Genomic DNA, 26,316 nt, shown 5'->3' with positions numbered 1-26,316 from the left:
GTGGCTGAACTCTTCAGCTTTAAATGTAGCTTTACCATTGCAGGCATTTCAGTCCCTGTCAGTGCAATGAGAAGCACAATATTCATTTCTGCTTGTCGCTTGACGACGTCAATGAGACATTTAATAAAACATAGATTGTTAAAAGCATAGCATTCAACTATTTCTCAAGGTGATTTGCTTTTCTTATGCAAATAGGAATGTGTGGTCTGGTGTTTGTAAATATGTGGTCAGGCTTCAGGAATAAGCTTGCATGCACACTCCTGCAGAGCTGTCATGGTGAACTAACCAAAGTACAGGAAAATCAGCACCGGTTAGCCACACTGAGTACATATCCTGTGCATGCTATGTCAATGCAAATAAAGCCTCGTCACTTCCTGTGGTCATGGCTGATGCAAATGACATGCAACACACGCACATATAAATCCCTGTCCATCTCGGAGCGTCACATTGATTCAACGTCAGGCAAGGATTAACTGTTGGATAAAGAAAAGCAAAGAAGAGGAGAGCAGCCGAAGGTGTTAAAACGTGTTGTGCGGAAGATGTAAGCAGACATCTTAAGTAGGATTGCAAGTATTTTTTAATCAGGACGAAATATTTACTCAGTTTATTTGAAAGACAAAAAAAGCAAGTTTTCTCAGATGTGCTAAGAGTAGATCTCATCATGCTCGGGACAAACAAAATGTCCCTGTGGGTCATGACGGGCCTCTTGGCTGTCACCACCGTGTTCTTTAACCTCTACATCTTCTTGATGAGCTTGCACAACTACAAGCAGAAGAGGCAGTGGAGCCCCAGCGAGACCATCATCGTGGCCCTGTCGCTGGCAAACATCACTCACCAGCTCATCTGCTACTTCTGGATGAGCATGGACGAGGTGGACATCAAGTGTCACATTGCCCAGATGCCCTACACCATCATGCTGGTGCTCATCTTCAGCTTTAAGTTCACAATCATGTGGGACAGCAGCCTCCTGACGTTCTACTACAGCACCAAGCTGGTGAGCACACCCAACCGGTGCTACATCAGCATCCAAGCCACCATCATCAAGCATGTGACACCTGCCGTGTTTGTCATCCTTCTGTGTGGCCTGGGCACCTGCATGCCCATGCTGGTGGTGTTCCATCCCGCTAATGACACCTCAGTAGACAAGGACTGCGGTGTGTTGATGCCCGACACAAAGCCTGGACATATTTACGAGGCTCTCTATCTGATCCTCGCTGATGTGCTGCCAGGGATGTTTATGATTAAATGCTGTATCTCCATCTCCGTGCAACTGGCTGTCCATCTTCGCCACATGAAGGCCAGCACCAATGGAGCACACGCCCCAAAGCTGGGCACCCAGATGAGAGTGATCCAGATGGCTCTGTCCCTGGTGGCTGTCTTCCTCATCTTTCTCGTGGTCGACCTGTACGTTAACTATCAGATAGCGGTCTATCACGAAAACGCCATCACGCTCACGTTCTTCTTCACATCCGTGTATACCACCATCAGCGCCATGGTGCTGATCTATGGGAAAAAAAGTCTCTGGAAGATTCTGCTCCATGAATGCAACATCTGTATGGATGCTTATCCGTGTCTGACATGTCTGAAGGTGCCAGAGGAGAAAGTCAATAGCCGCAGCGGTCCCCCTGCAAGGATCAAGAACTGAATGGTGTCGCTACTACCATCCATAAGTGCTTATGTGTTCATTATTCTTTAGTTTGTTAATCAACTGCTGTAAGGACAGCAAAAACACCAGTGACCTCCTGCTTGGCATTTAGTGAGCCCAAGTCTTTGCTTTGCCACTTTGTTCGTTTGAAATTATAAATAATACATTTTTACACTTTACAAACATTTAACATACTAGACAATGTGCCAAATAATGAAACTTGCCGTTTATTGATGATTTATTTTGACTTTAGAACAGGGGTGTCCACAGTGTGTGCGGCCAGAGGACCATTTGCGGCCGATGGTTGTTTTTTTTTTTTTTACTGGCCCATGGCACATTCTGAAGATAAAACAGCAGTAATTTTATGAGACAAAAGTCCAAATATTACCAGAAGAAAGCTGTGCTATTATGAGAAACAAAGTTTTCATCATGTGGGGAAAAAAGTTCTCATTTTACAAAAAAAAAAAGTCATAATATTCTGAGGAGAAAACATCATTTTTACAAGCAGAACGTTGAAATGATATTTTCTAAAGCCATAATATTAGGACAAACAATAATTTGGGAAAGTTAGTTCGGGAAAAAGTTATATTACAAGAATAAAATGTAAATATTATGGGATTAAAGTCATAATATTACAAGAAAATGTAAAAGTTGAAATATTTGGGAAAAGAATTGGAAAAACGAGCAAAAAAAAAAAAAGTAATTAGTGGAAAAAAGTTCATACTAATAATATACTTTTCCCACCTGTATTACAGAGCTGAGACGCAGGCCTAGATGTAAAATATTAAAGTGACCCGTCCACACTTTGATTTTTCAAAAAGTTTGGACACTCCTGGTTTAGAACATGTGGTAAACGTGTTCAAATTTGTGCTGTCAAATGATTAAAATGTTAAATCAGATTAATCACGTGGTCGCTGTGGATTCATTTTCGATGAATTACAGTTACATATCTTTCCCTTTTAATCTGTTTTAATCACACTTAATTTGGCATGAGCTAACAGACTCACGATAGAACACGGACGACATGTTAGCCAAAGTGCTAGCAGAATCCCAGACTAACATATGCGGTATTATTGTGGTATTTTAATCTATTGGTGCTTCGGTGAAGAGAAAAGTCTTTTTTTTTTTTTTTTTTTTTTTTAAGAGTGTGAATAAAATGTTGTCAGTCAATTCTTCCATCGTGGTTTTTTGGGTTAATTGTGTTAAAATTTTTTAATCAGATTAATAATGATGATGGATTAGTCCGCATTAACGCGTCAATAAATCTGAACATTGAGCTAAAAAAGGGAGTGCTGTAGTGCAGTTCTGCCACTGCAAACTACAATGATAAAACATATGGAAGAGGAATTAATTCTATACCTCATCAGGCGTATATTTGTCAAGGCGATAACTTGCACCACAGAAAAAATGTGTTCCATCAGAAGAGAGCAAACAATGAATATGAGATTAAGATTAAGAAATGATGCGTCTGTGCATACTGTGTTTTTGCTCTGTGTCACTTCACATTTTTGCTTCTACCTTGACAAATATGCTCTCCGGGGAGCAGATCAGCCATGCACACATCACGGCCACCGAGTAACCCATGCACTCGCTCTTCGGACACACACATGCACAGAACCTGTGTGTTAATATTTCATTGGAACAAATAACAGACAGGCATACGCAAGTTGCCTGGACCGCATGCAAGTCCCCTGAAAAAATGTTGAAAAATACATGTGACATTGAGGGCACAGAGCATATGAATAAATCAGCACTTCAACCCACAACCTGAATACGTTTTCTTTATCAGAGAAGGTGCAAGAGTTCTTCCTCAGGTCACAGATTCTTGTTTCGCTCCCACTCACAAAAGCAACAGCAATCGCAGTGGGGCACTCTCACTTAAAAAAAAGAAAAAAATACATACATTTACATACTGCAGTTTACCAGCAGAATTGATGGCTACATGGCTTGCATATGAGTGTGAGTGCATGGGGGCAGGGCAGTGGGTGTTCCCTAAAAAGAGCCCTCATGCCTACAGCAAACATATGCTCATGGTAAATAGGAAATAAACCTGCAAAAAATTAATATTTGCAATACATGAGGGGTTTGCACCCTCTGGCGCCCCCAAGTGAGGTTCAAAGCTGGAATAATCCCTCACCCGCCTATGACGCCTCCAGCAAGTGATGGGACAAAGTAAGGGAAGTCCATATTTTCTTTTTGATGAGAGCAGTTAAATCATCTCAAGGCCTCAGCCTCCATCTTTTCCTGTCTTCATCCTTTGGAGAGAAGAGTTGAGGCTCAGCATACTGAAATGGAACCAATGCCAATATTCTAAATTGTTTTGACATCAAAGAATTAGAAATGTGTGCTGTCAAAGCTCTTAATAGGCAAAATATTCATGTTTGGTCGAAATGAACCTCAGACATCTCACTAAGATTTCATTAGATATACAGAAGATCCTTGCTTTTCACAGGAGTTACATTCTGGGACTGGAAAATTCAGACAAAAATGACTATGTCCCCCACTCCTCCTGCTCAGAGTATATAAGGTAGTATACAAAGTATTTGTATTTTAGTTTATTTCGCCATTTTTGTGTTTGAAAATGCTTAATTTAGGCCAAGAATATATCATAATCATATGTGCTTTAATATACATATTTTATGACTAATAATAGGCCGTAGTTTAGTCATTTATTTGTTTAAACCATGATAGAGTGAAGCCGTGAAATTCAAACCTCAAAGTGGCAAGGGTCAACCTCAGTTGTACCGCCTATAGGGGTGATTCAATTAAGTGGCATGATGAACAGAATGCAGTGATTCAAGGCTATAACCGAATTAATATTTATTACAAACACATTGATTACACAGGGGAAACAGTGGCAAATATTTTCTTCGTGCCTGTTGTGTATAAAACACGATCTGATGTCAATTCCAGCCCGTTCGCACATCGTCATGTTGTGACATGCAAAAGTTTGTCTCAAAAACTATGGAATAAATAATAGAAAAGGGTGGAACTTACGTTGCAGCTGCTGTGATTTCTGAAGTATAACACCTCATCGTGCACCAAACGCATTTTTCTGCATCCAAAACGTGTACTTTCAATTTTAGCTACATTGTGTGCGGACTACACGGTGTACGTTCTACTTCGTTAAACTATTTAGGGGACTGTTTTTGTTTGTTTTTTTTTTACATCATGCTTCTGCGGAAGCTGAAGTGTGTTACTCTTGTGCTAACTAAAAATGCTTTAAAGCGTGTGTCGAACTCGTGCCATGGAAGCTCGAGACGCTGCAGGTTTTCTTTACAGCCAGTCACTAAAGCAGGTGATTTTAATGATCAACACCTCCTTCAATTTGACCGGAGGAGCTTGTCAATTAAATCACCTGCTGGAGAATCCACGAGCTCCATGTTACATTCAAGATACGTGGCCGTTTTGGAGCATGTTTATGACAATTTAAGGTCAATTTAAAGTATTTATAGTGGTAAATATATATCTACATATTATCGATGTCTAAGTGATATTTTTAATATGCAAATTGGTTAGAAAATAGTTTAATTTGTTTGCTATGTCATGCTTCTTCAGGGAAAATGGCACCCCTTTCAGCAGACTGACCCAAAAATGTAAAAAAAAAAATCAAAACCTTTCACTTAAGACTTATTTAGTCATACAAAGTGCAAATGAAGCTATAATCATGAAAATAAGTAAATAAATTAAAGCATTTTTAATGTACACTTTACAATTGTGGAAATGTGATATTTAAAGTTTTTTTTCCATATACTCAAACAGAACAAGTGATTTTTTTATTTTAATATGCTAATCGTTAGAAAAAACTTGCTTGCTGTGTCACACTTTTGGTATCACTTTCAGGAGAATGACAGCTATTTTATTTCGCATTTTACTGTATATAGTTATTGCGACTCTAAATTGTCCATAGGTATGAATGTGAGTGTGAATGGTTGTTTGTCTATATGTGCCCTGCGATTGGCTGGCGACCAGTCCAGGGTGTACCCCGCCTGTCGCCCGAAGTCAGCTGGGACCCTAATGAGAAGCGACATAGAAAATGGATGTATGGGGGTTATTTGTATCATGTTTCAGATTAGCATTTATTTGTGTAATTTGTTAACCATGTAAATTGGGTGACACGTTTTCTTACAAATGAAAGACAACAGTAAAACAATGCCATTCAATTTCTTTTGTAAGCTTCTATAAATCGCCGATGGAGGGGGCACCATATAAGAACTTGCAGATCAACATTTGCAATAAAAGTGAAAAGTCATAGTTGTTAGATTAGATTAGAATTGTGGGTTTTCTGACAGCGGTGCATGTATGCGCTACTTTTAACCTGTACTACCATGTATTTATGAATTACCGACTAAGGGCACATGTCTACTGTGGGGCAAATTGCCTATTTTCAGAGAATTACATTTTTTTTTAACATTTTTAACCAAAAATCTGCAAATTTTCTGGGCTGTGAATGTGCGGGTATCCACTGTATTGAATGGAAATTATAATACTGTTATAATTAAAATTTTAAAAAAGTAAAATCAAATATTTACTATAATTTTGTTATTTTAAGGTCTTTGTATTGGTAAGTGGTCTCGAATGATTTTTTTAAAATGATTTTTTCCAAAATTGACATGCTTATACATTTTCCACCCGACTGATTTGATAAGCACCTTTTAAAGGTTGCTTCAGTCACATCCACATTTCCACAAGCAGTGACCTTCTAGCAAGCCTCTTCATAACTCATGATCCATTCTACCCTTGGGCTTGAAACACATACGACTGCCGACGGCATCAACTTGCAAATGTAAAAGTATAGAGCGAGTCTCCATGGCGACCAACCACAGCATTGGGCAAGCAACGGTGACATCACCTCAAAGAAGTACTGCTCATGGGAGATTCAGAGTGATACCCGGTAGGGCTTTCCCTGACAGGAAGAAACAAGTCATTACCAATCCAGATTGGCTAGGAGAGGAACCAACACACATCTCCTAAAAACATCCCATAAACTCCTCACAATGGAGAGCCTCCTCTGTAGCTGCTTATAACAGGGAATATTTCCCATCACCTACACTAATTGTAGGTGCAAAGCATCCACCATTTGTTTCAGTGCCATGGTTTCGATGCTGCAGTTTCGAATAGGTCATGTTCCACAAGAGAGAATCTCTTGTTGGTATGGTAACACCATAATAAGTAGAAATAATCAAAAGGTTGCAAAAAGCTTGCTTACATACTGTAAACATGACAGGAAAGGCTTGTTCAAACATTTATTGATTGGTGTGTGCAGTAGAAAATGTAAATCCCTTGTAAAACAACTTAAAAGCTACAAATACAATGAAAATACTGACAACTTAATTGAAATCCATTTGATGCTTGGTAAATGTGTTGAGGTCACACTGTACAGTTTTTGGCAATCTGAAGGTACACAGTGTACTGTATATACATGTATGTTCTGATGTACTGTATGTTGCATAAAAATAAACCATCTCTCGACACACTGCTGTTGTGCAAAACAATACAAGTATTGGAAAAAAAAAAAAGATGAGCAATAACTTAAATTTCAGGAATGAAGTGAATAAAAAGGAAATTCTTCAACATTTCAAAACGCATCCATTCTTGTACCATACAGTGTTTAGGATTCTTCAAAGGAATAATTTGATATTGATATGCCCTGATATGCGCAGTTGATCACAGTTGCGTGTCACTTTTAGCAGACAGAATGGCAATTGACTTTTGGCATATCCGCAGCAGGATGCCTGTTTGATTTGATTTGCATGACAACTGCGACAGGGGGATGAAAACATTAAAGGGCCCTATCCTGCTCATTTCAGGGGCTTGTTAAGTGATATTGCATTCCATAACCCTTTTCCACTGTGGCTGGTTCGGACCTGGTTCAGAGTAAGTTTTCTGAGCTTTTGTTTTCCATTATCATGGCTCCACAGGGGTGCTGAAATGGAGACGCAGTTTTTGGTTCAACTCTGGCTTTAAAAGCTTGTTTGGCTGAGTGCTGAAGCCTTTGCATAATGAAGTGGGGGAAGGTGTTACCTCAAGTAAATACCTGCCTTTTACCTCCGTTTTGACTTCACTGACTCTTTTTTTGTAAATATGAGAGCCAGAGCAGATTTAATTTAGTCAGCAGATGTCACAATTTTACCATCCTATTATGCAAATGTCTGAAAATATTTTTGCTCCTCAGACCACAACGTCCGTCAAACAATTCAGTGAATGATGTTGAGGATTATTAAAATTTAAATGTATTACTAAATCACTATCTGATATGAAGTAGTGTGTTTCCACCACATACACACTAGAAATATAAACATGAAAGTCACCATCTAGGTTCATTTTTTAATCCACACTTACTGCATTCACATTATGGTTTTTTGTGGTTATTTCTACAATACAATCGCACCATCCTCGTGGACAGAAGTATTTTAGGAGAGCAGGAAGTGTTTCATCTCCGAGAGAGAGCTGTGTTTGATCACTGATTTATGGTAACATTCAAGAACAAATACTGTAGTTATTCTTGAAGATTACACGCAATAACAGCTGCAAGTATTTATTTTTTTTAATTATTGATGCCTGGTAGTTTGTCCAATTCTAGGAATCGTCAAAATAAAAGCTCCAGGCAACTCATTGCTTTTCATTGGGACATTTGACAAAATAAACATTATTTAATTTGCGTGACTCACGCTGATCTCCCTTTTGTTATTTCCTGATTGGAGGCATAAGCCTTGTGACGTAATGACACGGCTCCCCAGGATAATGGAAAATTAATCCTGTTAAGCCTGTTCACAGCCAACACTGGTTCAACTCTAGGGGGCTATCCACTCGGAAACGTTTTCAGGTCAAAACGGCAAAGTATTTTATCATTTCAGCCTCTCATCCACATGGGACCAGCGTTCTGGGTGGCCTGAACCGGTATTTCTTGAAAACGGCTTCCAGAGTGGGAAAATCTGAAAACGCCGGCTTGTCTTTGCCATGTACACAGCTCTACACGAGAACGATGACGTCAACGACCCACTGCCGCCTCGTCGCCGGCACGTGACTAGAAGTGAGCTTTGACGAAAAGCAAACATAATATCTGAATATTCAGGCTCACCGCAGTCCACATTCTCCTATTTTATTGTCTTATACTCCATAATGATTCGCAGAAGTAATTCCACTTCTCGAAAATCTAGACGAGCCTTGGAAAGTAAAAGATGACTGACTTATACGCATGCGTTCTTTCTTCTTCTATGGTTTGGTGTGTCACGTGGTTCTGCGTGTGTGTTCACAGCGGCACACGTACTGCAGGTGTGCCCTGTGTATTGCATCGTTTTCACTCAGTTATCCTTTCCCGTCTGGATGCAACTATTTACTAATCCGGCACAAAAAAATAAAATCCCAAGAACGTTCCCGTGTGGACAGGGCCTAACTCTGCACCAGCACCAAAGTTCGCTGCAGTGGAAAAGGGGTACAAGTTGGGCACTATAGTAAGTTTCTTTTAATAAAATACTCCATAAATCTCAAGTTGTGTACAGGGTAAATCTGTATTCTTCTTCTCTTGCCCGATATGCTCAAATTCTGCAGCCTCCTCCCCAACCACGTCTACTCTGTTGCTGTTGGTCAGGGATCAAAGGTTGGCCTCATGCCAAGAGTTTATTTTAAAACTTTTGAAATCCTAAATTTGACCAGACATGAATGTTTTATCTTCTATTTGACAAGAACTTGATGAAACATTATCATTTCAATGGCAAATTGTGCTAACCATTAAAGAATAAAACCATTAGTTGTAATATTGCCAAATAATGATTTGATTCAGTTTAGCTTTAAAGATAGCCAATTGTTACTCTGCTTGGCGGTTCTCCCTGTTTTCACTCACGTTTGAAGCTACACCAAATGACCCAGGCTATATACAATATTTACTCTACAGTTGCAGAAGTTTGCGGTTTGAGCTTGGTTTTGATATAAATGTCAAACTATTCCTTTGAGCAAAAAGCTTCCCTCCAATGTACATCAACATGATGCTATTTGGAGGCAAAAACGTTACAGTATCCACATCATAAACAAACAGCAAAAAAATGTGCAGCACATTTAATTATGCCATCCAGTGTCTTTGAAATATTAAGGATTAGATCATAACACCCACACCGCCATTGGACACAATAACAGCAACACTCAGCAGTTATATCATGCACAACGTAGTCCCTGCTTTTGATCAATATAAAGTATGCAGTACAGCTTCATCATGTTAAAATATGGAATGCCGTAAAGCAGCGCCAAGCTTTTTTTTTCCTCGATTGAGAAAAAATCTCTCTCTATATATATATAAAATCAATATACATACAAAACTGGTGGCCAAAATCGTATGCCACATTATCTTTCCTTGAGGTTTACAAAAAGATCTTTGAACTGCATATGAACCAGTAACTACGTGACTCAGATGATCCTGCATCTCTAGATAACCGTGGTGGTCTACTGTCTAACAGGGAAGAAACTTTATAGTCTGTGCTGCGCTACTGGGGGCTGTGCTCATATGAGGGGAACATGGACTTGCGTGTTTTTGGAGGCGGCGGCGGAGGCTTGCTATCAACTTTCATTGGTAGCGGAGGAGTGAACTGCAAGAAAGGAGAAACTGGTGTTATATTTCTGAATATTTTAGCGTTTATATAGCATTAAATATGCATTAGCGGGTGGGATGGCATTTTCTCTGAGCAGGTGCACCTCTGAAGAGAAGCCTGTGTTGTCAATCTCATGTGGGTGTTTCTTTGGAGGCATCGGTGGAGGGGTCCCTGGGGTGTCAATGGCATTGGCATCATTGTCACTGAGTAGTGATGAAAAGCCTACCACATAAGAGAGGAAATGAAAATCATCCAGAAGGTATGCATCTGTGAATGTGTGAGATCTAATTTGGGCTTTATACAGACTGTTCTAACACAAGGTGTTAGACACAACACATGTGTGTCATTTTGTGAGTGTAGGGCATACAATAAAAAAAAATAATAAAATGATGACAGAGTGGTGGTTTGTGTTCCATACTTGAGCTGCGTGGAGTATGAGGTGTGTGGGGAGAGGCAGGAAGAGGACTGAGGGGGTTGGACAGGCTGAGCTGAGAGGAGACACCGTGGAATAAGGAGAGAGTGAGCCGTCTGTCTCCTAATTGTAAACTCTTGGGTCGTTGCTGCTTCTCAGCAGGAGTCTGGGATAAAAGTGTAACACAAAGACATGAGTGAAACAGGCAAATTGAGATACTCCCAATTCACAGCTGGATAACAACACTTCATATGAGGATGCTATTGGTTGATGCATATTTGAATAGCTCTGAAGCAGAGGACTCACCTCATCTGCATCCGACTGTCTCTCCAGCAGGACCTGAGACTTGCTCACGCTCCACTCTTTCCTATTTTTCCTCGCAATCCGGTTGTCCTCCTCTGAGCGGGACAACACAGAGGTCCTGCGATCGCTGGGGCGGGACAACAAGGAACTGGTTGTGAATAATGGGGGCACAGAAAGAGATGCAGGAGGATGAAAAATACAAACAGGAGGTGTGGAGATACTGTGAGTCTATACAAAATAAGCCTCGCCTCCTCCAAACCAAACAACCACAAACATTGACTAAGGGTGAAAAAAGGAAGCAGCGTGGGGATGCAGGGACTAACTCTTGGGAGGAAATGCACGAAGGTCCGTCAGATGATGCCGAGCCACTAGAGAGGGCCGAAGAGGCGTTGGAGAGGGTTGAGACGGTGGACATGCGACGCAGTGTGGAGGACAGGATGTAGGGCATCACAACAGAGCCCACGCGACTCTTCTTCCTCTCAGTGAGGGAGCAGGGCTGGGACACACAAATAGGATTAAGCATCATTAGGGAATCCGGCAGGGGATGGGCACAATGACAGACGCGAGCCACAAAGGACCAGCTAAAATGTATTATCCTGGACTAATATAATGTACACTCTGCTTTGAATGCGAACAATGTGAGAGGGAGGAAGCAAAGGGGGGCCAAAGGCTTAAGTTGGCACTTTCTTCCTTTAAATTGAGTTTGCAGCTGGCAACACACCAAGGTTATGACGCCGTAATGCTTCTCCACTTTCTCCCGAAGGTCCTGGAAGCATGTAACCAGACGGTTGTGTAAGGGCTTCAGCTGCTCTGTCGTCTTCTCCCCGTGGATGCGAATACCATCTGCCAAGACAGGGATCTGGAGGGGAAGACGGGCACTTGAAGAATTACGCAACATGTTGAGCTTGAAAGGCCAGTGTCAGTAACAAAGCTGGTGCACAGATTTACCTGCAGGGCGATGAGGTGTTTAAGGACCTTGATACGCTCGCGGTCTTCTGGGTGCTCGTGGATGTAGGTGTCAGTAAAAAAGGCCTATGGAGGATAAACATTGGGAAAGCGTGGTGAGCATGCACACTTCAAACATTGCTGCGAGCTACACAGGACACTTTTCCGCATCTTGACAATGAGGCTAGAGTGGCTCCCATGTGAACAGAGCGAGCCCAAGGACACTAAGAACTGATGGTAGTTACCTGTGTTAGGTGTTAAACATACACTTCAATTGTATTTGAATAGGAGGAAGCAGATAATCACGTTTTTTGCTTATCAATATAATATCAAAGTATATATTATATATACACTGTATAATTTGTCAAAATATATAAATAAGACATCTGCATAAAAAGGACAATCAGCTGAAATGAAAACCCTATTTGTCCATTTGTATAAATATCCTGCTCCGTACAGACATATTTTTCCAATAATAGAACAGGCAAGCCTCATTACTTGTTATGTGCGTAATTTGGCATGCTATAGTAGCGTCAAATTATTTTCCAACTCAATTATTTTTGAGCACGTGTGCACACATGCAGAGCCTGATCCCACATGCAGCTAAAATCACAACAGTGTGACAGTGACAGTTGTGTCACTGGAGAAGAAAGCCCCAAACCTTCTCATAGTTTGAGAAGCCTCCCATGACGGCAGGGTCAACAATGCCGCTGAGCATCATGGACAGTGGGTTGATGGACAAAGAGCGATCACAGGCTTGCTGCTGCACCAGGTTACTCAGCTTTTCATTGGCCATCTCCATGGTCTCGATGGCGTTCTCCAATGGACTGATCTCCTCCTGGCAGGGAAGAAAAATTAAAAATGAAAGATGAGTTAGAGGAATGTTAGGCTTTGAATAGAAAAAAACATAAGGAGGCTGCTTCTTACCACTGAGACAGATTTGACTTCAAACCATTTCAGAATTCCAGGGAAGCGATAGGCGGTAAAATAAGTGGTTCTCTCAATCCACATGGTCTGCAAGGGAGCATTCATGTCAAGAAAATATTTTTAAAAAGTGATTTACGGCCACATAACACAGAGTTGTTTATACATTTTGAGGAATTTATGGTCATGGGATTACAAATATAATCTATAATCTGTCAAGAAAATTAAAAGGCACTCACTGCAAACTCATTGTCCGGATCCTTTTCCCCTTTTCTGAAAGGTCTAGAGTACTGGAATTGGTCAACTTCATTGGTTCGGTAATAGCTGCAAGAAAAAGGAAGTTGTGAGTCTGTGACCACAGAATTATAAATCACAGGGTGTCCAAAGGTACTGTTATTCACTTTAATATTTGCTCTGGAACCCCCTTGTCTTTAAACTGGTGTGGAACAACAAGTACTGGCTTGACAGTAAAGCACTGGATGTCTGAAGTTCAGATAAGGATAACGACAAGAAGTACTATGAAACAGAAGTCATTTAAATAACATTCTTTCTTTATTTGCTGATTGTGTGCCTGCATCCACAGAAAGTGTTTGGAGGTTTGATTGAAAAATCTGACTTTCCATTACCTCTCCATTGTCCCCACCTCCATACACATGACTAATATGTGTTTGCCAAGATTAAATACATACTCCCTCCTTGGGATGGGGGGCCACTTTGGTATTTTTTTATTCATTTTTCCAAAGTTTTGTATAAAGGCTGAAATAAAACTTATAACACAAAGCCTTGTCTTTAAATATATATTATTAGTCATTCCTATCAACATTTCAGCTGCCGGTATTTATTATTACATTAGCCTTTTGCTGTATTTGTCTGTTTTTTGCTAGTTCATTTTATTTCTACAATATGCCGCTGGCAAATAAAAAATGAGTCACGGGCCGCCCTTTTTTGACAGCTCTTCGTCAGGGATGAATGCATGGCGTCAACTCTGTGATAATACCACAACTGTGATAGACAATTAGCTTGTTAGCTTCCTTCGCTGCGAGTGAACAATGGTAATTAAAGAGAGAAGAGTGTTAATGCATCTGGAACTAATCCACGCATTATGACCATCATCATCATTTTTTTTTTTTTTTTTTGCAAATGTATATCTGAAATCGGAGGAGTATGCGGGGGTGGCCTCTACGCCCTCCGAACGAGTCGTACACACACGGGAAACGATGTTCTTTTGCGAGGTTAGATTTCTTTGGAGGTGCATGTCACGCCATGCTAGAGAGTTTCAAGGGGGATGAGCGAGCCGGTGCAGTGTACGCTGGTGCCTTGACACAGGAGCATTATCCAGGTTTCAGTTACACTGAACTGGTGAAATGCAACAAAATGCGTACTTGGAGAGCAGCGAACAAAAAGACATATTTTATCTTGTTTTAAAAAACATTTTCCAAAAGCTTCATATCAATTTACAATACTACCGAGTAATATAATGTTTCTTTAAAAAAATAATGTCATTAAAGGATACACTGTGCAGGGGAGTTGCTAATGTTGTCTCCAGGAGGTGCTGTGCTGGTCATCCGGACAGCATTTGGGAACTGAGAGAGCAGCTTTAAACTGAAGTCTTCAAGCCACTCATACTCTTTGCCTCTGTATATGAACATTTTATTCTGGAATGAAAAATGTGGATTTTAAAACATATTTATATATACATTCAATTAGTACCCCCTTTTATATGTGGTATTGCATCAGAATGTACACATTTCTTACATTCGTACATGTGTCACTGTCACACATTGATTGCTTTTTTGTTTTTGCTAATTAACCAAAAAACATGTCACCTTGGTAGAGGTTAAAAAAACAGTCTAACATAATCTATTAATGGGACATTGCTCTTGTACAGCAAAAAGGTGATAACATAATAAGAGCATCACTGCATATCTTCAGAAATGTCATTACACTGCGTAAGTACAGGAGCATGTTTCTTTATTTATTGAAATAAGCAATCAGTTCTTACCCTGAGGAAAGAAGGGAATCCAAGACCGTAATAGCCAACAGCAAAGTATTCTGGCTGTGGTCGCATAGCATGCATTATTTTTTCATAGAACTCTGCTTGCTTTTTCTGCAAAACATAAAAAAAAATGCTGACATATTATCTGTTTTTTTCTGTATTTCCACCATCAAAAGCCCATCTTTTGGCTGTTTACAGAATAAAACAATTCATAACCTGCTATTCTGGATAGCATAAAAAAAAACAATAAATGTGTTAAATACGATTCATTTTGCTTATTACACAAACACTACTGGGACACAAAGACAGTAAGGCAAACTGAATTCTTGAAGATACATTTAAACTTGCATTTGCAGACAGACTGGATGTAAAAGTGGGTAAACACAAACATGCGAGCACATACTTATCTCTGCTTCACATTCTTGTTTTGTTGTTTTAATTAATTGCACTCAGCCTCTAGCAGTGTGACACACATTTCCACTATTATTCATCAGGAACATTTACAGTACAAGTATGAGGGGGAATTTTAAATAAAGCACATCTAGGTTTGGTTGCCGTTTTGGGATGCTGCATTAAACTATTTCTATTGGTGAATTGTAAAGCACATGCATCTTCTTACCAGCAGCTGGCTGAGCTCCATGAAGTCAAACATGTGGCTCTCGTGCATTTTGGCCAGCTGTTTGCCGAGCTCAATGGCCTTCTCCCACATCTGGGAAGATGTGCATAACTCAGTTAAAAGGATGCATAAAAACATGTGCACACTACTTCTTGTTGTGGCTTCAATGACAAACTGCTGATAAGCAGCACTGAGTAACATTGGAATCATGATGAAACCTGCATATGTATGAAACATTGGCACCTCGTTAGTTTCAAGTATGTTTTTGAGGAGTTGATACATTTTGCAAAAGCAATTAATTTGTGTCCTTAGCACAACTGGAAATACACACCTTGCCTTTGTCCAAGTAACATATGATCTCCTGGAACAGCCTTTCTTTAAGTTCCTGTTGCGTCCACACATGCTTCCCATCTCGAGGAATCAGATGAGGTGCACAGGTTTTGTCCGACCACTGGGTCAAAATGAACAGGATGTGTGTAATAGGAGCAACATCTTAACATGTCAAAAGCAACATCTGAATATGTTACAGACCTCAAGTAATTCAGCATGTAGCAGCAGAGTGTAGGCAGCCTCTGTGTAGTTCTCACAGTCCAGGTGTAAATCCCGCAGCTTGTACAAGTACCTTGTTATGACAACACATGAGTAATGTGCATTTAATCCAAAATTCAGATGTCAACGGCTCTGCCTGACTCACCGGATATAAATGTCCTCCCTCTTCTTTTCCTTGTAGAAATTCTAAAGGAGAGAATAAATTAATTACATGTCTCTGACATCGGTTTGTGGGTATCACTGGCTTAGCACAAGCACAAATGTGTCAGCCTTCTGGTGAACATAGGAACAGGACGTACCAGCACATTGACAGTGCAGCTCATCCGATGCTCAGGACTTTCATCATGTGTGATGGTACGGTATGCCAGGAGATTCTCCAGCAGGCTGCTCAGCAGCAGCGCCAACTCCTCTCCTGACTGTGACAGATATCTGTGGCGTCTGCAGTGCTCTAGTAACCTGGAGGTACAAACAGTCTTTCACTAAACAATCTTCAGTAATCTTCACAGGATTTCGTCAAAGCTGTTTTCCATCTGACAAAGCAATTCTCAAAAAGATTCCCAATTATTCTCATTGTAAGACAATTTGCCAAAGTTTCCTACCAGTTCTATGTGAATTAACTTGCATGTTTTTCTCCAGAACTGTTAACATTTATTCGGATACAAGAAGAATAAGAATTACGTTTTTTCCAGCAGGACTTTGTACTGTTCGTCTCCTCGTCCGCCTTCAACCTCTTGATCCAGTTTTGTTATCAGTTCATTTTCAAACTGAAAAGAAGCAAAGGGAATTATGGGTATGTACAAAATATTTTTTCATGCACCTGTGCAAATATTTGTAATTTCTAGACTTCACACTTCAACAACACACATTGATCTTTTGATTATGTATTGATTATTGTACAGTATCCCCACATATTGAAGTGTGTCAGTCAATGCTGATAATGGCACACACTGAACCCATCTAGACAATTTTCCACTTTAAACATTATTTGCAAAGAATGAGATGGCTTAAATAGCTTAACTCTATAGTATAAATATAAACAAGTGGATGCAAGCTAAAAAGGCTCACACGGAAACACACCACAAATGATGCATTAAAACAACTTCGGCAGTATAACAAAATACCACAGTGCATAACATTGGGGACTGTACCGTTTCAAATGTGCGCCCAGGGCTGAAATTGTGCTCACACTGCATCATATCAAAAAAGATGGGAATGGTGGCCTTCCTCAGCTCAGGCTCAGGCACCAGAGTGACCTCCAAAATGGGTCCGACCATGGCTGGGATGAACTTCATTTTATGGGGGCCTGCAGGATGACAAAAGATTACCACTTAGAAGGATAACAGTGTGATTTGAGAAGGCAATAAGCTGCGTCTTCATCTACCAACAAACACAGGACAATTTAATAATGTGGCAAACAAAAGAGCACAATAAAACTGAACAATAAAAAACACTGTCTTGTAGTTCTCCCCCTGCATTACTGGCTGACACCAAATAATTTCACAAACAAAATAGATAAAAGACACAATATTAGAATATGTTAAATACTCACCAAGATTGTGCCACATATCTCTGATCTTGAAGCCAACTGCTTTCCTCATGTCACCATATCTGTAGCAAATTTGAATCAATAAGTAATAGCAGTAAATAGTTGTCTTGTACTTAAACTACGAGTCTATGTTTGTTTAGGTCCATGCTGAGATCTCAAAACGGTTATAAATGCAGTAAGCATGTGAATACCATGCTGTGACCCTATACTCTGCAAACCAAAATTTCTTCTGTGATAGTGGATGAACGGCGACAGGTGGTCTTCGGGTTATGAACGTGTTCCATTCCTAGACTGTGACGTTATGAGTTTTAGTGTAAGTCGGAAATTTTGTACACAGGACACATGACACATGAAGAACATATAAAATACGGTGATAAATATTAAATACAAGAATTTACCACCTGCAGATTTTTCATATCAATACAAAGACCTCACTTGTTTAACATCTTGTTGCGTTTCTCTTGGGAGAAGGATTCCAGTTGCAGTGTCTTATGAGTGAGGAATGCCACCGTCAAATGAAAGTAGTTATTCCACAGCTGTAAAAGGTGCAAAGGTTTCAAATAATAATCATATAATTGCCCTCTCACAAAATTAACTTAATGTTTGAATAAAAATTAAAAAAAAAACGCAACACCAACACAGTCAATGACAAAACAAACCTGTAATTCGAAATGCGCTTGGTCTAAAAAATACATGTTGAGGACATCTGAGTACTGGTTGATGGCCCTCAGGAAGACCTGCATCTGCACCAGGTTCATGATCATCCAGTCAGCAGGAAAGACTTTCCCCATGAGGTCCTTAAACATGATGAATGTCTCCATGAGGAAGTCCTGACATCAAAGAAGAAATTTAGGAGTGTGTGGCAGTCTGAGACATAACTCAGATCTAAACGTTGGGATTGCTGCATGTCCAGGACTCATGTTCTGATCACGTATAGTAATGAAGGCACCCTGGCACCCTCATCATGACATCCCCATCAAGCGCACAATGTTTTGATAATCAATTTTCTCTTAAGGGGTAGCAAAGTGGTCTGGGTGGCTTCAAGTCTGTTACTGATGAGTTGTTTCAGTAAGAGCAGTAGATGCAGCTCACAAGGGCAAAACTGGGACACTTACGATGATGTCCTGTCTCGTCTTAAAGGTGCTGATATAGTGCGCATAATGCATGTCATCCATCTGCTTCAGGATGGCCGTCATGCAGGCTAAATAGTGGCCCTGTCAAAGAAATATTACTTATATTAATTCACAGCAAAGCACCCACACAGAAGAACATTTACAGCACCTGCTATTTGTTGTATTCTAGCAAATGTAAAAGTGACACGGTCTAAATATGTTGTTCCTTTCCCGTATTTAAAAAGAGAGCAAATTTTGTGTACTAATACCAACAATATACAGTAGTGGTCAGAATATTACACACACTCATCATGGCCATGAATGTCACTCATCTTTTTCCAGGTTGGAATTATTACAGTTGGAATTGCTATAAATTCCAAACTGATGAAATTATGCATACTGTATTTCAACATTACACTTACAATGAGTGGGGAGGACCTGTCCATGCTGATCACAGTTCGATTAACCCTGCGAAGAAGCCGCTCCATTATCAGCTGAACATGCCCTCTAGTCGGACCCTGCATAGACAAATACATATGTGCTTTTTTTGAAAAATAAGATATCAGTTAAGTGAAAAATACTTATCAGGTTTGCAGTCTGTTTAGAATGAAAAATAATAATCATATGCTGTGGAATGCTCCCTCTATGCTAAAAAGGACATATATCGCTTGTGAAACTTCCAGAGGATGAGACCGCTTCTTTAAGGAGACTATGGATGTGAGAGTACATTAGCAGGTCTCCTTAGGCTTACAGTAGGTGGGCTCCAAGTGAGAGAACAGTCGGCGAACCTGGTGTCTTCCACCGCTGACAAAGGCTGCTCATCTCGTCCAGTGAACAGCTGTCACAAACACTCCGTCAAGTGTTTGTTCTTCAAATGCCGTATTAAATTAAAGCTTTTTAAATTGCTACCCCTGCAAGACAGTTTATGTGGCATGTCTTATCAGGCAAGTTCCATATGGCAAACATGAGTGTTTTTGTTTTGGCAAGGAAAGTGGGAGGAGGACGATACCCAAAACACTACACTGCATGTGGTGATCGCTGCAGGCTACATACATTAATGAGCCACAGGTGATCGGCTTTTGTGATCGGCCTTAAAAGGCATTTATCGGCATATGCGATTACATGATCTTTCATGTAAATCGGCCAATAATGACTGAAGCATCTCTATTAGCAACATTTAAAAACAATGGTGAAGACTGTCCAGCCAATGATAAGATCCTGTTTGCACGTGTTTACTTACACAGCAAATAATTTCATTAATAGCGTGTTATGTCGTACATGACGCTGTATTGCAGGTTAGTGTATAGCCACTGCTGCAGTAGAGTTAAGAACGCTAAATGCTGCTTGCTAACCCTGTATTATGACGAAATGAACAGGCAGTGCCACATCCACTTACCGAGCCTTTCACGGTGGACTGTCAGAGTATGTGCGAAGAGAAGGACAAGAGGTGAAACTGAGATTTTTTGTTTTTCGAATGAGAAAGGGCTGCTCTGAAAAACCAAAGTAGCAAGCAACTTTTCGGAGTGAAAAGTGGCGTATCCGTGCATGTTTTAGTGGAGTGCTTTTAGTTTGATGGCCGGACTTATCGAATATAGGAAGTGTTACGCCGAGTTTGCTCGAGTGTTGCCGAAGGGACTGGAAGGTGGTTGTTTTTTGCGGTTGAGATTTTTTTTTTTTTTTTTTTTTTTTTAGGCAAAAGTAAACGTATACGACAAATGTAGCATCAATTTCCGGACGACTGAGAGCCAGAACCTGCTTCTGCAAAACACAAAGGAAATATGGAAATTAAAGTATACATAATAAAAAAAATAAACGGTAAACAAGAAAAGAAATGGAAAATGAAATTATAAACGATGAGTTTCCTACAAGATTCAGCTCGTTAATCGGATGCGATAGTTGGTTTATTTTGTCTGAGGTTGACAATAAAGAAAGCTTCATTATGAAATACATCTTGCCGTCTGTTTGAACCCACACATATACAAAATACGACAGAATGAAAGTTGGACTCCCTCAAGTTCTCAGGTTTTGGACTGGTGTGATACTACAGTGTGCACGTCTGATGGCGCTCACAGAGGTCCAAGGAATTCTCAGGTCGTTTGTATGTATGCTCAGACTTAAAAAATTAGGGGCAACATTGATACTGAGGCTTTTGGGGTGTTTAACTTTCTCACAGGCAGACCCCAGTCAGTCAGAGTCCACAACCGCACATCCAGCTCAAGAATTGTGAGCACTGGGACCCCACAGGGGTGTGTGCTGAGTCCACTCCTCTACACGCTCTTCACCTACGATTGCGTGGCCTCCCAGAACACCACCAGCATCATTAAATTTGCGGATGACACTACAGTCATCGGACTGATCACTGGTGGTGCTGAAACATCATACAGAAGAGAGGTGGAGGACCTCATAGCTTGGTGTCGTGATAACAATCTCCTTCTCAATACAGATAAGACTAAAGAGATGATCATTGACCCAAGAACAAGGGAAAAGGAGCCGCATAGACCCCTGTTTATTGGTGAGACTGAGGTGGAGAGGGTGAAAACCTTCAAGTTCCTTGGCACACACATCAGCGAGGACCTCACCTGGTCTCACAACACCCAGCAAATTCTGAAGAAGTCCCAAAGGAGACTGTACTTCCTGAGAAGACTGAGGAAATTTGGCATGCCCACCACAATCCTGAGTTGTTTCTACAGATGCACTATGGAAAGTGTCCTTACCGCCTCCATCACTGTTTGGTACGGTAACTGTACAACACGTGATAGGAAGGCACTCCAGCGGGTGATCAAGACCTCACAGAACATTGTTGGGGCAGCCCTCCCCTCACTGCAAGACATTTATACATCTAGAGTCCTACGCAGAACACACAACCTCATCAAGGACAGCACACATCCACAACACTCATTCACACTCCTACCGTCAGGCAGACGCTACAGGAGTTTGAAGTCCAGGACCACAAGGCTGGCAAACAGCTTTTACCCTCAGGCCATCAGGCTCCTCAACGAAGCACTCGCACACGCCGCACGCAACACACGCACACACTCATAGCACTTTATTTATTTATTTATATTATTTACTTGTATTAATGTCTCTTCTGTTGTTGTTGCTTAATTTATTGGTATTTATGTTTATGTGTTTATGTTTCTTATGTTCTTATTCTTTCTTGTGTTTTCCTTCTTTTCTTGGGAGAATGAACAGAATAAGATTTTCATTGCATGGTATAACTGCTGTTTTACTATGCACATGACAATAAAACTCTCTTGAATCTTGAATCTCTTTGCTACATCCCAATTATCCAATAACATTGGACAACTAACATTATCGGCATAAAAATTTGACATCGGGTCATATTGATATTTCTGCCATTAATGATATCGGCACAAGAGTGATGATGTGCGCCACAGATTAACAACATCAGTATGTCCGCAGTTATTTCTGTGTTTTATCTTCAGATTATAACATAAACTCGCATAACATAAACCTCCACTGAACCACTGAACTCCACTGAACATAAAGAATTTATGTAAAGTTTTTGCATCGTATTACAGAAGAAATTCCATATAACATAAAGCATCAAGTCAGTGTAAGTCTTTTTTTTTTTCCCCCAATCAACTTTATTAATGTCTCAAGTTGGTGCACGTTCAGAGTAACACTTGGTGACGCCTTCTGACGCATCACGCTCTCATTGGCTGATTTTCGGGGCAGCGCCTCTGCTCTTATCTCATTGGCTGATTATCGGGGCACCGTCTACGCTCTCATCTCATTGGCTGATTATCGGGGCACCGCCGACGCTCTCATCTCATTGGCTGAGTTATACAGCACGTATGTGAGTTTGTGTGAGAGACAGGCTTGTCCCTTCAAACTCCTTCCTCTTCGTAGTCGTCCTTAAACTAACTTAAACAATTAAGTTAAGTTACAAATTAAAATTTTGCACACAGCATTATCGTGTAGTGCGTGTGCGTTTGTCAGTGAGACCAGCTGACTCTTAGACTCTTTGAGTCGCGTTTTGACTCAGGCTAGTCGTCCTCCTCCTTCCTGCCTCCACTTGCGTGCTCCTGATCAAGACATCTCGTGAACGGTAGGATTGTTTTTGTTTTTCAGTTTTATTCATTTACTGTACAGTAATCTTATTTATTACCTTATATTGGAATGTTACTCTACTATGTTTATGCTAACGTTTTCTTATATTTTCCCACCATATTTGTTGGACTTTGAATATTTTGAAGTGCCAAAGAGGTGAGTTTGAGAAGATCTTGGAACGGATTAGGCTATTTACATGTATTTTACGCTTCGTATAACATAAAAACCCTATAACATAAAGGTTCTCGGAACGGATTATTTACGTTGTAGGGGCGTCTACTGTATACAATTTTCAAAGTGTTATGTTTTGCTCCTTAGGTGTAATGTGGTTCCACCTAAATAGCAGTGCTGATTACTAATGAGAAACCTGTACCACTACACACGCTTTCCAGCAACCGCAAAGCAGCTGCATATCACGCCAAACACAAAACAGAAAACCGAATTAAGAGTACAAAACAGGAAACAACATGAAAACTAAGGAAAACCAAACTTAAAGTCCAATCTACCATGCGGAACATGACATAAAGTGCTGGTTATGTGATGGGATAGTAAGGTGTCTTCCTTCAGTACTACTAATCAAGTATCATAACTCAGGAAGAATCACTCGCACCCTGCGTTTAGGCACTTTTTAGATTAATTGTAGTGCATATTGCAGTATTTGTGTTATTTTTTATTTGTGAAATGCATCCAGTAGCATCACAGTAAATGAAGCATAATGGGTTCATTAAACGAGTTGATTAGTTCATTACTCATTACATGAGTTCATTAGTTTGAGGGAAGAGCTGCTGCCTATATTGGTATCGGTTGATATCGGTATCAGTAATGAAGCGCAAGACCAGGGGTCACCAACGTGGTGCCTGCGAGCACCAGGTAGCCCCCCACGACCACATGAGGTGCCCCTTTTCATTCAGGTTTTCAGTTAATAATGAAAGAGCAGTAGAAAGAAACGCATTCTGAAATACAAAATGTGAGTTGTGGACACCAGCATTTTGTTCATGTTCTGGTAAAACAAGCATATTTGCTTTGTTTGGGTTTAAAATAAGCTCTGAAAATAAATGTTACAAAAATGAGTAGCTCTTGGCCATTTTCATTTTGTAAAAGTAGCTCTCGCAAGGAAAAACGTTGGTGACCCCTGCGCTAAACAATATTTGATATCGGTAAGAAAGCCAACGTTGAGCATCTCTAATCTCAATCCAAGCTAGAAATTGTAATTCCATGTGAAAATTGTACATTGATAGACGATGCAGAAGATGCATATGGCATGTGTGTAAATGCTCATCTTCAGTAGTCAAACAATAGGAAGAAAACATTGTTTTTATGCACAAGAACATTAGAGTAAATATTTCTCTCTTACCATTCACATGGATTTATCTATTTAAAAGCAAATCCACACAATGCTGCACTTGATCAGCAACATTTTCACAGTAGAGCCTTTTATTTTTCTGTCTTCTATCTGCACATCTATAAACCTTGCCCACGTGTGCCTGTAATCTTGTTTTGACAAGATGCTTCTGAAATTGTATCCTGGGGTGCCAAATATTTTGATCTCTTTTGGTGTGACAAATTACCACATCCTTGCGGTCCAAAATGTCCAACACTGTGCTAAGCAGTTGGACACAGGCCTCATGGTCGGGTTTACTGGAGTGGTCATCCAGCTGCCCACTCAGCTGGTCAGTGACAAGTGGCAGAAGCACCTCTCGACAATCTGTGAGAACAGAAGAGAGAGAAGTGGTCACAGGATGACACGGTACATTTCTAGTTCTGAGAGGGGATGTGACAAAGTTGTATACGAGCGTGAGGCACGTGGTTGCAGTTTACATTCCATCTTGTGTGAAATGCCATTATGTGGCTTCAAGCTTCAAAACTCCTACCTGGCTGCAAGAAAAGGTCACTCTCCACCATTTTGCACATGCAGCCAAGCTTCTGACGTACAAGCTGAGAGTCAGGAATACTCTCGATAAACTTTGCAAGCAGAACGCTGAAAGAAAAAAATTCAGTGCATCTCAAATCATACGTTGTTATTATTGTCACATTCGACAGCAGTAGGATTGTGAAAAATAATAAGAAATAGCCCCCCTAGACAGTTACCTTAGTTCCACAGGATCAAACACAGACTGGATGTCATTAATGACGCCGGGGAGGTATTTCAATATTGCTCCCTGAAAAACAATGAGTAGGTTGTCATCACGTTGAAGTACAATAACACATACTGTAAACTACACAAGATTTAAAGTAGAGCTTTTCCTCAACCTGCTGACAATGACAGCAGCCAGCTCACAACGACTTTGCATATCATTAATTTGCCAAACCATGTAATAACTTATTGGTAATTAATCATATTTTGATAACTGCAATCAATGCACGGTTCTTTCTCCTTGCCAGCACAGTGAAATATTTTTAAGCTTTTAAATCAAGGACGAACAGGAAAAAAACCTAACCACTACATCGCTGACCTTTATTTTGACTCCCTCATCAAGTGGTCTGTCCATGAGAGTGTTGAATGAGAGGAACAGAGAGCGAATTGAGTTGAAGAAAGCATCCCCGTCTTCACTGTTTCCATAGAACCTGTCAAGGTGGATCACATTACAAGGTATTTTTACAAGATATAATAGATTATGACCTTCCTACCTTAGGTAGAGGATCCGAGACTGGACAATAAACCTGAACAAATACTTGAGAGCCTTCAGCGCTGCATAGAGATTCTCTGTAAGGGCAGGCTCCTCTGCATGGCCCACATAGTAGTTGAGCACCCTGGTTAGTTTCCTGAAAAAGCAAATAAGTCTGACTTTAGTTCTGCTGGTAATTACTCTATGATGTAGGTGGGGAAGATCAGAACAAAATAAAGAGTGCCGTGTTGCAGGCAGAGTGAGGTGAGAGAGACTCACATGTAAGCCAAAGTGGCACTGAAATGCTTGTTAATGTAGGTTTCAAGGACAGGGTTAAAGTGCTGGAATTTGATGTCGCCAATAAGTGTGATGATAAAAACCTGAAGAAAATATAGAGATTCTTGAATGAGTTCAAAGAATGGACATACTTTGTATGATTAGGTCTCGCCATTGCCATTGATAACGTAACAGGTGTCAGACCAAACACTAACCAAAGCATTAAACACTAGTGTGTCATAGGTATCTTTTTCTGATGTGTCCATCATGATGTTGAACAGAGCATCAAGAGTGTCCTGGAGAAACTGTGAATTAAACAGAAACCTATTATAAAAGTGCCATTAAAAATGTCTTTAATATACAGCAGCATATTAAATATTTAGTGTAACATTTGCTGTGCAGAGCACTCACTTTGACTATCTCCCCTCCTTCAACCTCCATCAGCCTCTGTAGGTTTTGTTCAAGATCTTTTGGGTTAGATCTCCAGTTCAACAGGCCAAGTAGATCCACTAAAGATTTTTAAACACATCATTAAAATATACAGTATATATGTTGCATCATTTAGGATTGAGTGTTGTTTTCCTTGAAATACAAATTACAGTATCTCTAACTAACATCATCACGCATGCATCAATAAAAATCAATCTGTTCACAGAATATAAGCAACAGAAAATAGCTGAATTAATTTCAAGGCAATGTGGGAGGCTCTGTGTGATGTGTCGCTATCCAT

The 26,316-nt window shown here is 40.3% G+C and overlaps 2 protein-coding genes across 4 annotated transcripts in view; one reads left to right on the top strand and one right to left on the bottom strand.

Annotated features, from left to right (window-relative positions):
* Positions 1-509: 509 nt before the first annotated feature.
* LOC129180227 (uncharacterized) lies at positions 510-1,733 on the top strand. Its single transcript, XM_054774469.1, has one exon. It carries the CDS (start codon positions 662-664, stop codon positions 1,643-1,645), a length of 984 nt encoding a protein of 327 aa, XP_054630444.1. The 5' UTR covers positions 510-661; the 3' UTR covers positions 1,646-1,733.
* A 5,150-nt stretch (positions 1,734-6,883) lies between these two features.
* dock5 (dedicator of cytokinesis 5) overlaps positions 6,884-26,316 on the bottom strand; it is a 55,398-nt gene continuing 35,965 nt past the window's right edge. Inside the window, exons 19-51 of one of the 3 annotated variants that reach the window (XM_054774460.1) lie at positions 25,998-26,095; positions 25,802-25,891; positions 25,590-25,690; positions 25,333-25,467; positions 25,158-25,269; positions 24,793-24,863; positions 24,576-24,682; positions 24,273-24,409; positions 19,053-19,148; positions 18,634-18,732; positions 18,178-18,348; positions 17,954-18,054; positions 17,522-17,580; positions 17,121-17,275; positions 16,651-16,736; positions 16,272-16,428; positions 16,118-16,158; positions 15,955-16,045; positions 15,755-15,874; positions 15,427-15,516; positions 14,814-14,918; positions 14,325-14,466; positions 13,213-13,294; positions 13,051-13,135; positions 12,815-12,901; positions 12,549-12,725; positions 11,891-11,974; positions 11,664-11,801; positions 11,266-11,438; positions 10,946-11,090; positions 10,646-10,805; positions 10,331-10,449; positions 6,884-10,224 (exon numbers count right to left, since the gene is read on the bottom strand). In XM_054774460.1, the coding sequence (XP_054630435.1) occupies positions 10,123-10,224; positions 10,331-10,449; positions 10,646-10,805; positions 10,946-11,090; positions 11,266-11,438; positions 11,664-11,801; positions 11,891-11,974; positions 12,549-12,725; positions 12,815-12,901; positions 13,051-13,135; positions 13,213-13,294; positions 14,325-14,466; positions 14,814-14,918; positions 15,427-15,516; positions 15,755-15,874; positions 15,955-16,045; positions 16,118-16,158; positions 16,272-16,428; positions 16,651-16,736; positions 17,121-17,275; positions 17,522-17,580; positions 17,954-18,054; positions 18,178-18,348; positions 18,634-18,732; positions 19,053-19,148; positions 24,273-24,409; positions 24,576-24,682; positions 24,793-24,863; positions 25,158-25,269; positions 25,333-25,467; positions 25,590-25,690; positions 25,802-25,891; positions 25,998-26,095 (3,716 nt within the window). In that variant the 3' untranslated portion in view covers positions 6,884-10,122. Of the gene's footprint in view, positions 10,225-10,330; positions 10,450-10,645; positions 10,806-10,945; positions 11,091-11,265; positions 11,439-11,663; positions 11,802-11,890; positions 11,975-12,548; positions 12,726-12,814; positions 12,902-13,050; positions 13,136-13,212; positions 13,295-14,324; positions 14,467-14,813; positions 14,919-15,426; positions 15,517-15,754; positions 15,875-15,954; positions 16,046-16,117; positions 16,159-16,271; positions 16,429-16,650; positions 16,737-17,120; positions 17,276-17,521; positions 17,581-17,953; positions 18,055-18,177; positions 18,349-18,633; positions 18,733-19,052; positions 19,149-24,272; positions 24,410-24,575; positions 24,683-24,792; positions 24,864-25,157; positions 25,270-25,332; positions 25,468-25,589; positions 25,691-25,801; positions 25,892-25,997; positions 26,096-26,316 lie in introns of those variants that run through there. The other 2 variants (XM_054774461.1, XR_008570119.1) reach the window with 2 other exon arrangements.

Source organism: Dunckerocampus dactyliophorus, chromosome 4, assembly GCF_027744805.1.
Source record: "Dunckerocampus dactyliophorus isolate RoL2022-P2 chromosome 4, RoL_Ddac_1.1, whole genome shotgun sequence".
NCBI lineage: Eukaryota > Metazoa > Chordata > Actinopteri > Syngnathiformes > Syngnathidae > Dunckerocampus > Dunckerocampus dactyliophorus.
This window is presented reverse-complemented; position numbering and strand designations above follow the sequence as displayed.